This window comes from Pterocles gutturalis, unplaced genomic scaffold, assembly GCF_000699245.1.
Source record: "Pterocles gutturalis isolate BGI_N339 unplaced genomic scaffold, ASM69924v1 scaffold7011, whole genome shotgun sequence".
Classification (NCBI taxonomy): domain Eukaryota; kingdom Metazoa; phylum Chordata; class Aves; order Pterocliformes; family Pteroclidae; genus Pterocles; species Pterocles gutturalis.
The window spans coordinates 2,973-16,443 of record NW_010105329.1 but is presented as its reverse complement, the minus strand read 5'-3'; the positions used below and the strand labels follow the sequence as shown (position 1 = coordinate 16,443).

Here is a 13,471-nt window from a genome sequence, read left to right as displayed (position 1 = left end):
TTTTAAATCACTGTTTAAGGCCCAGAATGACTTCATCTTGAATTCTTTCTTAAAGTGCCATGATAGTTTAGAATCATGGCATTTTTTTTTTAAAGAAAACCCTACATATAGTTAAGCTAAATTACACGACAATATAGCATGTGCTTCCGCTTCCTTCACCCAAACTCCTGGTTTGGCCAGAAACTATTGCTCGTCCCCCAAGAACTGCATGGGACTGAAGATGCATATGCAAGTGTGATAGATTCTGGTGGTGAATTGTGAAAGATACCAAAGTGGTTAGGCACCTATCTCTTCAGTTCTGTTTCTTCTCCCAGTCTCTCTGGTACCTGTCACTGAGAAGTACTGAGAGAGGCTGCATCTCTTGATGAAAACCTTTCTAGCGGGGAGATGTTTAAAATCAGGTACTAATTTTATTGCTCTTCCTGAGGTACTTCAGCTCAAATCCCAGCATTTTACATGGATACGAGTCATCTATTCAATACCCAACATGCGCGTTTGGCACCGCCTTCTCTGGCCCAACAGCAAGGCTTTCAACCAGGGCTTTCTCAGGTATTTGGGGATTTCTTTTTTTCCTTTTTTCCCCTTCCCTGTCTGTATTGCCTTTAAAGCTGTACTAATGAGCTAATGGGGGCAGGGGAGAGGGGGACTAAAGACTCTGCAAAAATGAGCTCATGCCTGCCCCTGACATTTCATTCTGGTGCATGCAGGTGGTGTTGATCTCTACTGTTCCTGAGAATGAAAGCATTTGTCGTGAAAATGGAGAGAACAAGCTTTCACTCACAAATATACTTTATGTAAAAGTACATATTCACGGGAGGTGTTCATGGGCCGTGTTAGTCCAGGCTTATTCAACTTTTGCATTATAAAATCGTATGCAGTCTTGTGCAGTTGTCTGGTATGCAAATCTAGATGATTCATTCAGTTTCTGTTGGTTATTTGCAAGGAAAAGTTAAAATTCAACAAGAAAGTAATTTTCTGAATGGGAGCAATACCAGCTCTGCATACAGCCTTGGAATTTGACATTCTTTGTTTACCTGTTACGATGTTACACAAATCCTGGCACACATTTAACTGTAGCTTTTCTATGTGACTTTTGTCCTGGGATATTTAATGGTTTCCTTTTTTATGCAGCCTGCTTCAGTTCAGCAGATCCCCATCCCCATCTATGCGCCTCTGCAAGGACAGCATCAAGCTCAGCTGAGTTTAGGAGCAGCACCAGCTGTTTCACAAGCCCAAGAGTTGTTCAACTCCTCCTTACAACCTTACAGGTAGGTAATATATGCAAATTTATTTGGTTTTTGAGCCTGCAGACTTGTGTTCTGTGCTCAATAGCTGCCTCATCTTCCTGTCTTCCACAAATTTATTTTGTCTTTTTGTCTGTCTGGGATCTCTCTATGCAGATAGTCTGCATGTGCAGAAGCAGTTGTGAAATCGTGAATTCAAAATTATCCATAGTATTTGTATCTCTAGGAAACAGGCTAAAAAGCTGAAAACATCAGTCTTTCATACTAAGGGAACAGAAGAAGAGGAGTCTGTCCCTCTAATTCAGTAATTTGTGTTTGTTATTTTCTGATTAAACCAACATTGGAATCTTGAAACACTTTGAAATCCTAGTTTGAACCCCACAGGTGGTAGAAACTTAAATTCAGATGCCAACGGGATAGCAGTTTATGTTTTAGAATAAAGTTTTGTTTGCTACCAAAGATGATAGGAAGACTAGGATCTCTCAAATGCCATTAATAGCCAGCCAGATTTCCACTTTAAGCCTTTCCAAACGTTCCTTGCCAGTTCCTATCAAAACTGGTTCTGACAAATTCTGTTAGTTTCACTTTGAGAAAGTGTCTTTGGAAATTTAATTACAGAGTTTTGCATGTGCTGTAGAAAAACCTTCTTATTGCAATGTAGAAAGCTGAAGCCTCAGACGGTTTCATTGACTACTTGTGTATCTTGACTTTCTGCTTGGCTGACTTCAGACCAAACATTGCCTGTTCTGCCACAGTTGACAAAAATTGTTGCAAACAGTTGGCTAGTTGCAGAAACACAATCAGTACAGGAAAAATAAATGCTTCTGGCTGATCTGGTCATGCACAAACCCAGTATTAATGGAGTTTTGGGTTGTCCTATTTATAAGGGAATTTAATATCTGATTAAAATTAAAGGTTGTGGTGTCTGTGTTACTATTTTGAAGCTACAATTGTCAGCAATTTATAAGGGAATTTAATATCTGATATAAAATTAAAGGTTGTGGTGTCTGTGTTACTATTTTGAAGCCAAAACATTCATTTGGAAGCTACAGTTGTCAGCATCCAGTGATTTAACCCATAAGTATTAAAGGCTGGACTATGGAGATCTGTGATGTTAAGAGAACAAAGCAGTTTACTTTCTGACTAAGTGGAGCTACTCACATGTGGTGCGCTTCCCCACTGTCATACCTTACAGCACAAGAACTAAGAACTGGTAGCTCCTGTATGTTACAGTAAAGTTATGCAAAAGCTATTTTAGCACACACATCTAAATAGCTACGGGTGCTTAAAGATTTAAATAAAAAGCCTAGTAATTTTTTCCTGTGGCTTTTAGTAGCATCTGTTATTTTGTTGTGTGCAGAGTCAATAAAAAAATCTACCTTTCTCAGTAAAAATCTGCTCAACAGATCATTCATTCTAACTCAGTTTAAAGACTATAACCTGTGTTCTTAATTTTTTGCTGGCTCATTTTTGACCTCTCTGCATTTTTTGGTATAATGCTTCAATTTCTTCCAGATCCCAGCAAGCTTTTATGCAAAGTGGTTTGTCTCAGCCGTCACCAGTAGTTCTGTCTGGTACAGCCTTACACAACTTCCCAGCAGTGCAACACCAGGAGCTTGCTAAGGCACAGTCAAGCCTGGCATTTCAGCAGACTTCTAATACACAGCCTATTCCTATCTTATATGAACATCAGCTTAGTCAAGCTTCGGGACTGGGAGGCTCTCAGCTTATTGATACACACATTCTCCAGGTAGGAAGTGCTCCAAAATGCAAAGCTTCTGTGATAGTTTGGTGCAGATAGTGCAATAATAAAGTATTGCTCAGCTTGGGATAAGCCCACCTCTGTGATAATTACATGATGGTCAAGGTGGTGGGAAATTTAAGACCCTTGGAAGAGAATGTTCTTTTAATTTCATAAAGGTATATTAGCATAATCTCTGAATTGAGGCTTGTTCCCCAAACTACAGGGCTCCTTGCACTTCTGTCACTAGTTGGAGGTTCAGGTTTAACTTCTGTTGTGATTGATGATAAAGGGCTGTTCTACCACTTGGAACTGAAAGCTTTATCACAAGCTGAAACCTTCATGTTGTCAGCTTCCTATGCTGTGGTTTCTACTATACTGGATGAAATACAGAATAATGTGCCATGCTGTCCATGAACTGCTCTGCTAAGTGTTCTTAATGTAATGCGAGTCTCTCACTCTTCCTAGGCCAGAGCTACACTCACTCAGGCTTCAAATCTGTACTCTGGGCAAGTTCAGCAGCCTGGCCAGAGCAATTTCTACAACACTGCACAGTCTCCCAGTGCTCTCCAGCAGGTAAACTATGGCATGGTAAATTTCCCAAGTTGTATTCCTTCAAAGCATGTTGTTGATGATTTCGGTGGGATGGGGGTGGAGGTGGGGGCTGAGACAATCTTTAATTCTTCTAAAATGCAAGAATTGAAAATTGATAGCAAGGGAGAGCTATTGTACCAGCACTGAAAAACTTGAGTTGCTGAGAAGCTGGATGGCCTACAAGTTCATGCTGATCATCATTTGTCTTTAGCACCCTTCTCTTAAATAGTTCATATTCCAGTGACAGGCAAAGATTTTGTTGGCACAGTGATGCTGCTAATTGATGGTGGCATATGCTGCCTTTATGGGGGCAGGTATCAGATAGTGATGGTGAACAGAGAGACAAGCTCCAGGGGCTTAGTGCAGCCTAATTGTTAACTTCAAGTCTCATTGAGATGAAACCTCAGAGCTGCTATGTATGTCAACAATATCAAATATGTAGAAAACAAATGAGGAGTCAACAGATCATACAGGCAACTAGGACAACCAAGTCAGTGACTAATAACCTATGTCAGGAGGTTTATAAAATAACTCCAGCAATTTTAAGTTGTTGGGGTTTTTTTAATTCTTTTGTGAAAGATCTGTTAATTTGCTGTGTGCAAGCATTTCGTCATATTTACAGAATGCTGTCTAGTGGTTTTCATCTTCTGGTTAAGTTTTTTTTAATTTTTTTTTAAGTGACTTTTAAAAAAGTTTATGATGGGCTGGTTTATTATAGTAGACTACTTCACGCATATGAAAAGTTGCAAAGACTGGTATCTAGAAGAGTCTTAAAAAATTGGATCTCATCTGTTAAAAATCTATCATAATGTCTTACGGACCTTTCAGAAGGGTTAGTCTTTTTAATGTATTCAAGCGTGGCTGCCTCTGTACTTTTAATCTATGTTATCCTTCAGAGCAGAACCTTAGTGAGTCTTTCACATCTGGAGAATATATAATTCTTCTAGTCACACTCAGAATATAATTTTGCAAGTTGTGGATTGATAGACTAAGAAATGCAGCACCTCCTGCCAGTCAGGTCACTGCTGTGGTATTTTCGTGTTTATCACTACTGTTCCGTGGTGTTTTCAGCCCACAGCACTCCGTGTTAATCCAAGCAAGGGACACACCATGGTTGGGTTTTTTGTATTTGGTTTTGTTGGGTTTTTTTAGGCTCAGAAATGCTGACTGTTAGAACTCCCAGAAAGTAAAATCTAGTTTTCATCCCAAGCAGTGTCCTTATGATGACTAAAATTATTTTAAGTTTAAAAAAACAAACCAACCAACCACCAACCTGGCTGCTTTATTTTCTGAGTTGAGTTAAATTTACTTCTTCATACAATTAAATCATGTTGTGTGATGGAGTCAGTAGCTAGGGTGCAACTTTGTTACTGAAAAGCCAAGACCCAAATGCTGTTAGGACTGATCATAAAGACAGGCTAAACAATAAATTCAGCTATTTGCTTGCAGCTGTCTGGGTAAATATATGAACTCATTAAACCATTTAATTTGAATGTAGCTGAAATCATGGAGCTAGTAAAGACAGTTAAATAATGGCCCCTGCGTATATGTTACTGATGATCTTGTAATTTTTTTTCAAGGTGACGGTACCTTTGCCAGGATCACAGATTTCTTTGCCCAACTTTGGATCCACAGCACAGCCACTTATTGCGCTACCCCAGTCTTTACAACCACCACTACAGCACACACCACCACAAGCACAGGCTCAAAATCTAAACAGACCTGCACAAGTGACACAGCCTTTCAGAGGATTAATCCCAGCAGGAACTCAGCACAGCATGATTGCTGCAACTGGAAAGGTAACAATATTGGTAAATCTACAATACAAAAATCAATACAAAGCACATAGGTTTCATAGAACCAGCACAGCAACCTGTATTGACTCTTGCATCTAAAAACCTGCCCTGACCTTAAAAGGCAGGGAAGGGAAGATAGAAAAGCCAGTCAGGATTAGTCATGGACCGGTAGGGTATTTCCTGTAGAAGCTGTGCAGCAAATAGTACAAAACTGTTGTTAGAGCAGCAGGCAAACAACTTCACACTGTCAGGCCTGGTTTCTGATCCATGCATATGTTTGTCGTTTTGCTCCAGTGTGAGACCTGAAACAAGTTGGAAGATTTCACTCATATGCTTCCAAACCACCGAGTGCGCCAGCCTCAGTTGTAAGGCCGCCTTCTGCTGTATGAATCTGTTTTGCCATATACCTGTTGTACTGTCAAACAGGGAATGCCTGCGGGTCAGGGTGGATCGAATCTTTACTAATACTGCCCCATCCTCCAGATTGAGGAGTGTTCTGGAGAATTCCAGTCAGGTAGCTGTGGTGGAAAACACTGCAGGAGACAAATCTGTGCCTCTTTGTGTAGATGGCTCTGGAGAAGGGAAGTTTTGTCTTTTCTCTCCTGGAACTTGAATCCAAGAGCAAATATCAAGGGATCAAATCTTTCCAGTGCAACAGTCTGGAGTTTTGGGGGCTTCACTGGATTCTGTATCAGCTGTGACCTTAATCCAGAATTAAACTCTGGTGATGTTGCTGAGGTCTGCTTTTCTGAATAGCACAGCAAGGTGCATATTGAGAGCCTAGCATTGCATGCAAGGCAGGACCTTTGTGTAAAAAAGGATGGTGTTGCAGCTGAAGAAAACTTTCCAGTGCAACAGTCTGGAGTTTTGGGGGCTTCACTGGATTCTGTATCAGCTGTGACCTTAATCCAGAATTAAACTCTGGTGATGTTGCTGAGGTCTGCTTTTCTGAATAGCACAGCAAGGTGCATATTGAGAGCCTAGCATTGCATGCAAGGCAGGACCTTTGTGTAAAAAAGAATGGTGTTGCAGCTGAAGAAAACTCTCATTCAGTGACAGCTCCAGTAAGGAGATAACCCTGCACCATGCTGTTTTTCCAGCTTCATAGGATCTGGCAAAACCTTTTCACCTGTATAATGTTTATGAGCCCGTTTTTCTAAGCAGCAGTGTGTTTCTTGCTACAGTTGTCATTGCAAGATGATCACTCATTTCAACAAGAAATGAGGAAGAGCTAGAGCAGGATTGTGACCTTAGGTGACTTTTCTGCCCTGTGTTAAGGGTTCCATTATGTTCCTGGTAAGAAAGTCAACTTAAAACAGCCACTTGCATTATCTGATTTATTGTTGCCATTGTGCTTCATGACTGTGTATGGAAAGGTACTGTTCCAGGGACTAATTTATTCTGTTGAGTGTATCTGCAAAATAACATGCAAGATTCATTGCTCCAGTTAGAGTCTGGAGATTTGAATGTCATTTGTGAATGACAGCTCTGTGTTCATTGTGCTTTTGGGGTTTTCTTTAATAGAACTGGGTTATTTTATGAAATTCTTCACTTCAACATTTTTCAGGATTGTATCTAAATATTTTTGTGCAGTACCTGAGATGGGGAAGGAGACTTCAACCCTGAAAGTTGAATTCCGTTTCATTATGCAGGAAGATCAAGTTAGAAATCCAATACCATTGCTGAAAGTGCCAAATAGTGCAGGAAAATTGTACACAGAGGTGCTTACACTGATGGGGTTGTCCTAATTATAAGAAGCTGTTTTGCAATCTGACTTTCACCTCCACTTAACTGACCTATTGTCATTGAGAAAAATGTGAGGTAAGCTAACAGTTACTTGGTAGATGTAATTTTTCTTTGAAAAAGAACTGACATGTCAGTTGCTGTGTTTTTCAGATATCGGAAATGGACTTGAAGGCCTTTGGAGGTGGCATTGATGTTAAACCTGGAACACCACCAGTTACTGGTAGAAGTACTACTCCAACCTCCAGTCCCTTCCGGTAAATCTCTCTTAAGCTCAAAATTCCTTGAAATCAGAGCTAGAAAATGTACCTAGTCATGTATGAGCAGTAAATTCTGAAAGGTGTGAGGTGAAGGGCTTTTAATGTAAAATACAATGCTTAATCTTAGCTTAAAAGCAGCATTCCAGGAGGTCATCAGACATATGAGATCAACATAACAGATCTCAAGAGCTCATAGTGAAGACTAAGCAGACTACTTTAAGCTTACAAAATGTTAGCGTGGATTGAGTTTAGCTGGCATCCTTGCCATGGGTGCCCCAATGCTCATTTTATGTTAAGTAAGTGTATTCCCCATACGCTCTGCATGAGAACACTCTGCAAATCAAGCTCCTTTTCCTAAAGAAGGCTGTTCACTCTTTTATCTTTCTCCGAGGGCTGTTTGATGCCCTTCCCCCCAATAAGCTTTCAGGCTTCATGGCTTCATTTAATTAATGGTGATTCAACACTTCTTAAGAGTTTTAGTTGAGAGTCATGTTCTTAGCCAAATAAAACAGGGGAGAGCTTTTTCTGTGCATTCTTAAAAGCTGTTCAAGCGCATTTTGAAACATTTGACAACAGGTCAGAGTGGAAGCAGCTGCACATCGCAGCTTCTGCTGCACGTGCTTCGTGCCTGTTGTGACAAGCTCTGAACTTGACACGACAGAGCAAACAGTGTGAAGGGGCAGGAGTGAACATAAAGAAGCAGGTTTGGCAAGGGGAACACACTTTTGACATCAGTATTTGTGTTACGAATGCTTTTGGGAAAGGTCACTTTGATGTAGGCTTTACCCTGCTATCTTTCCATATCCTAAATATTTCTGATTGCAGTTTCTCTTTGTGTTGCTCTGAGTTTGTTTGCATTTGAAACTGACAGTAGATCTGGAAGAATAGCTGCTACCAGCTTCTCTAAGAGATTTTTCTTTTCCCCCCTCCAATGCTGAATTTCTAATTAAGTTGTGATTAAAGGCAGAAACATCCTCTGGATGAGAGCAGTGTGATTCTAACTGTGTTCTTTTCTTTAGGGCCAGTTCTACAAGTCCTAACAATCAATCCAATAAGATGAACAGCATTGTCTACCAGAAGCAGTTTCAGTCCGCAGCTGCCTCTGTGAGAATGACACAGCCGTTCCCTGCACAATTTGCACCACAGGTAGGTGACGGGTGGCTTCCTGCAAATAAATCTCTTTCTCTGTATAACCTGGTGACATTGTAACTCAGCTGTGTTTCCTCGGGCTTTATCATGGTGAGATACAAAATGGAATCCTTAAAGAAAATTAAATGCATGAGAAAACGGATTTCAAGATCAAGGCCAAAAAATCTCCTCTGATCTTGCTAACTAGTAGTGCAGATTTTCTGGTGTGTTTAATTTTGCACGCTGAGGAATTCAATACCAGTTGTGAACAATGTAGAACAGGTGGTGGTTCAGTGGTTCTGCTGACTTCCCCACACAGCTAAAATGGATCTCATCCTGCAAAAACGGGTCATTTGGCTGGGGAAGGGGAGAAGCTTCATGTCTCAGAAGGGTCCCAGTGCATATTTTAAATGCTTATTGTAGTTATTTGTCTGATTTGCAGTCCTGGAGTACTGATGGAGCAGTTCAGGTTGGAAAGGATCTCTGGAGATCATACAGTCCATACAAAGCAGGGCTGATGGCAAGGGTTTGATTTGCTTCTGGTTTACAAGGGTGGCACATTCTGTGCGTTACGGGTGACTGTAGCCAGGCTGCTAGGGAAATGTAGCCTCTGTGAAAATGTAGGATATTGCTGTCAGCATTTGTAGTGTGTGACTGCAGGACTTGAGAATTTGATTTTAGAATTGCTGCTAGCAGAGGCTACCTAGCTTTTTCAGGGCTGCCTTTCACGAGTGACTCCTCCACTGCCTTTCATGGGTTTTCTGCCTTACTATGTACTGGTTTTAAGTTGTTGCTTCTGCTTTCAGTCACAGCAACACTGGAGGGCTGTTTTTTCTGGAGGTCAAGCGTGGCCTCTCTTAACATAAAAGCCTATTTTCTTGACATTGGTTTGACAGCAGAGCAGCAACTTTTTCCCCTTTAAGATAATGCCAACGTGCAATCTAGTTGGCAATTTTCTAATTGCAAAATGTCTCTTTTTGTTGTTTTTCCCCCACTTAGATCCTCTCTCAGCCTAACCTGCTCCCTCCATTGGTAAGAGCCCCATATACTAACACCTTCCCAGCACCTGTTCAGAGGCTGCCAGTAGTACTGCATAGTCAGATGCCGCCTCAGATGACCACAGGCCTTATGAGCCACCCTCATTTACCGCGTATGGCCAGAGGTCTTTGTGAATCGGTATCTGGAGCCAGAGGCAATCAGGCCCAGGCTGCGATGAAGGCTGAACGAGACATGAAGGTTAGTATTTGAACAGTGGTGCTGCTAACACCAGTTCAAGTCTTGACAGTTTGTAGGGCAGGAATGTGTCTGTAAATCATGTCTGAATTAAAATGCCTCTGGACCCCAAGCCAGTAGCCGGGCCTTTAACAGCTGAACGCCCACCTTCTCTGTGTCCTGTTGTTTTAATAAGAACTTGAGACTAAAAAATTGCTAGGGAGCTTCCTTTCTCAAGTGGTCTTGTGGTCAGCAGTGTGAAGCTGCCACTGCTGTCAAAGGCAGTCTGACAACTAGGTTTCAAGAGCCTGGATTTTTTTTCAATGAGTGATGTAGTGTACAAACCTGGCTGTTAGCTCATGTTTTACATCTGCCAGCCTCACTCCTTGGTGACTCTGGAGATTCATTTCCCAGGGGTTTGAAATACTGGTGAGTAATTCTCTGTGGTAGAACACAGATGGTGCACGCCGCAGAAGAGGTGGCTGCATTTCAGGAGCAGGTGATGAGAGTCATCTAACTTGTTAAAGCGCTTTGGGACCCTTCAGGCTGAGGCAAGCTCTTCTTACCAAGGCAAGGACTGCAGTATGGGGTGTCTGTTGTATGCGTAGCCTGTTCACTGCAGAATAAGTTGTTTGTATGAATAGATGGCACTAAGTACTTCATGTACTGCCATTCGCCATAACCCACGCATTGAGGGGTAAAAACAAAAGAGTGTGCTTTTCCTGGTTACGTCTGGTTGTAGGAGAATTGATTACCCCTTAAGTTCTAGGTTTTTGGTCCATTTGGTTTTCTACCACCAGTTCTTGCTAGCTGTAGGCTTACCGGGTGGTGCTTCGTGTATTGTGTTGAGTCTGTTACGAACTGAATCTAACCTGTCAAAGCAAATACGAACACGCAGCCCTGGTTTTCTCAAATCTCCCTGCACACACTGTTCTGAAGAATGCAAGCTATTCTGTCATGCTTGATTACTTGTGATCAAGTCATCCAGCCTTCTAGCCTTAACCTCAGGGGACGGCTGAAATCTATGCAAAGGATTTCAGGTGTCCATCTGGCTCCAGTAGTCAGGCTGTCGCTGCAGTGCTGCACACAGTGTTCACGGGTTTGTTTTCCATTCTGTTGCTGGTTGAGTTACTTGGAGCAACTACACAGTATTAAAGCCGAGACCTCTTGTTACAGGCTTTTGCTGTTTTGGTTTTTTTCCCCCGTTTTCTGTGAAAAGCATAAAATATTTAGAGAGGTACATGGAGGCTTAGTGCCTGTATTGTGGTTGAGGTTCCTTTTATGAAACAGATCTTTTCAGTAGTAAAAAAGGTGTTTGACTGTACTGGGCGTCATCAGGCTGCTTCCAAAAGATTTGACTCGTAATGCAGCTCCTGCTTTGCCTGAGTTTGGGCAGGAAAGACAAGTGCTTGGTCTTAGAGTATCTGCTCTGCACCCTGCTTCACGGACAAATGAAAGGTCCAGTGTAAAACTGTAACTGAAACATGGAGTCACAAAGGCTGACTTTGACAGGTGCCAGTCAAGGTTACCAGTAGGATTCAGAGGAGGGATTTGAAGGAAGCGCAGCAGCAGTTTGTGCTGCCTGGAATGAGCGCCTGCTTTGAGTGGGAAGCAGATAAGGCTTCAGCTCACATATAACACAACCTTGAGCCAGGTTTGCTTGCATCCCCACTGCAGACTCTGAAGTCTGTGTCCAGAACAACAAGGGGAGGAAAATGGGGTGCTCAAACTAGATTCTGCTGCAGTGATACAGCCCCTGCTCTCAAGAAGTCCAGACCACACGACAGGAGAAATGGCAGCTGGGATGGACCTTGGTGCCTACAGCGCCTGCGGGGCTGGGGCGGTGTCCGGCCTTCTGGTCAGGCCCAGCTTATTGTGGGGAGAAGCTTCAGTCTGAGCCTGCTATAAGCAGCGCTTCCACTTTTTAAGCTCTGCAATAATAGTGGCATCAAAAGATGTTAGATGCTTCAGATCCTCTTTTCTGGGGTGAGGATTACGAAGAGCAAGGGAGGTCTAGGCATGGTGTTAAACTACTACTGAGGAGCCAAGCGCCCATATGTGGTGACATCTGGGGAGCAACTGGACGGACACTGCCTTTCTTGGGGAGGTCTGACCCCTGCAGTCAGTCCTTCCTCTTTCATTTAGGAAATACTTCTGTGAATTCACTCTTGTTCCAATGCCCTCTCTTCAGTAAACACATTTTCTCCCTTTCTTAAGGCAAAGCAGAGAGCAGAGGTGCTGCAGTCCACCCAGAGGTTCTTTTCTGAGCAGCAGCAGCAGCAGAGCAAACCCATAGGAGGCAAAGCGCAAAAAGTGGAGGAGAACGGGAGCAAACCCACCGAGGCAATTGCTGACTCTTCAGGAGTCTGCCAGGACAAAGCCGAGGAAAAGCCTACCCCTGCGCCTGCTGCAGCTACAAAGCCTGTTAGAACTGGACCAATCAAACCTCAGGCAATCAAAACTGAAGAAACAAAATCTTAGAGGCTGTGTTTCCGTGGAGGTGCGGGAAGAGGGGAGGGTGGGTGAGATTACAGCAGCATGAATTTGTAGCCCAAAGGGCAAGACAACAGTCTTGTCTCCCTGCAGGGCTCGGTGTAAAGGGACATGGAAGCTGTCAGCAGTTACGGATGCAAACTGCTGCATATCCCACAGAGCTTCAAGGCTCTTTGGGCTTGTATCTTCTCTAACAGCATGAAGGCTGCTTTTGGTGTGTGCACGTTCTACGCGCGTGCGCGTGTTTTGGCTTACACACCTGTATGCTTCCCAAAGTGGAAAAAAAATTGCGAAATAGCAACGGCGGGGAAGAAGGTGGTTGGGGAGGCAAGTTCCTCACTGACAAGATGAATTCTCTTCTTTACTTCAGGCTCTGATCTTCAGCTGCTATTTATCTTTTTATAAACCCGTGAGTATGAGAATATGCAGATCTGAAGATGGTGCTGGGCCAAGTAATGTGTGTTAAGTTTTTAGTGACTTAAGAAGCTTCAATCTTGTAATAAACAGAGGGATTCACATAGCTGGCAAAATTGCCTTTGCCATGTGACATCTAACCTAACAAAGAGTGGTGCCGATGATATTGAATTTCCCTCTGAAGGCAGTGCTTTGCTGGCTGCTGCTTCTTGGATGACAATATACTGTATTTACATCACCACATGAAAATGCTACTTGGCCACCTGTGTTCTCTACACCCGCTTCCCCCCACCCCCAGTCATTCACCTCTGGAGTTCAAAGATTCATTGCATCAATAGTCAAATTTGTTCTGTTCCCCTCTGTCCAGCTACCTTTATACGATGTGAGTGATCCTTAAACGGTTTCCAGCTTTTGTCTGTATACAGCAGCGAGCACTTAGGACTGTGCCACAAGAATAAACAAAACCTTCTCGGATTAAAGAGAGTTTTATCTAAAAGGTGCATTCTTTATATCAGAGCTGCGTCGCACCACCTCCTTGCCCACAGTGTGCTGGAAAGTAGAATCAAGTCAAATAAATGCCTTTTTAATTGTATCCTCTAGTATTATAGCTGTAGGACAGTACTGTATGATACTTCTGTGAATGTAAGATATCCTGTACCTGCTTATGATCTGTAGTAGTGACTGTGCTATACTGGAGCTGTTTTTAATAATGTTATTCTAGAGGTTTTTTTCCAGACAATGATTGAAAAAGCTAATAAAAAGCACCAGGTACCACATCAGTAGCAGAATTTGCTGTTTTTTTCTGGGATTTTTTTTTTTTTACATTTGTTTGGAAGGAAGAGTGAG

General features: G+C 42.4%; 1 protein-coding gene across 1 annotated transcript in view; it reads left to right on the top strand.

Annotated features, from left to right (window-relative positions):
- The window catches only part of PRRC2C (proline-rich coiled-coil 2C), a 53,292-nt gene extending 41,093 nt beyond the window's left edge, over nt 1-12,199 (top strand). Inside the window, exons 26-33 of the mRNA XM_010087349.1 lie at nt 437-549; nt 1,132-1,268; nt 2,760-2,994; nt 3,454-3,561; nt 5,160-5,378; nt 7,272-7,375; nt 8,398-8,524; nt 11,936-12,199. Coding sequence (XP_010085651.1) covers nt 437-549; nt 1,132-1,268; nt 2,760-2,994; nt 3,454-3,561; nt 5,160-5,378; nt 7,272-7,375; nt 8,398-8,524; nt 11,936-12,199 — 1,307 coding nt within the window. The remainder of the gene's footprint in view (nt 1-436; nt 550-1,131; nt 1,269-2,759; nt 2,995-3,453; nt 3,562-5,159; nt 5,379-7,271; nt 7,376-8,397; nt 8,525-11,935) is intronic.
- The last annotated feature ends 1,272 nt before the right edge of the window (nt 12,200-13,471 follow it).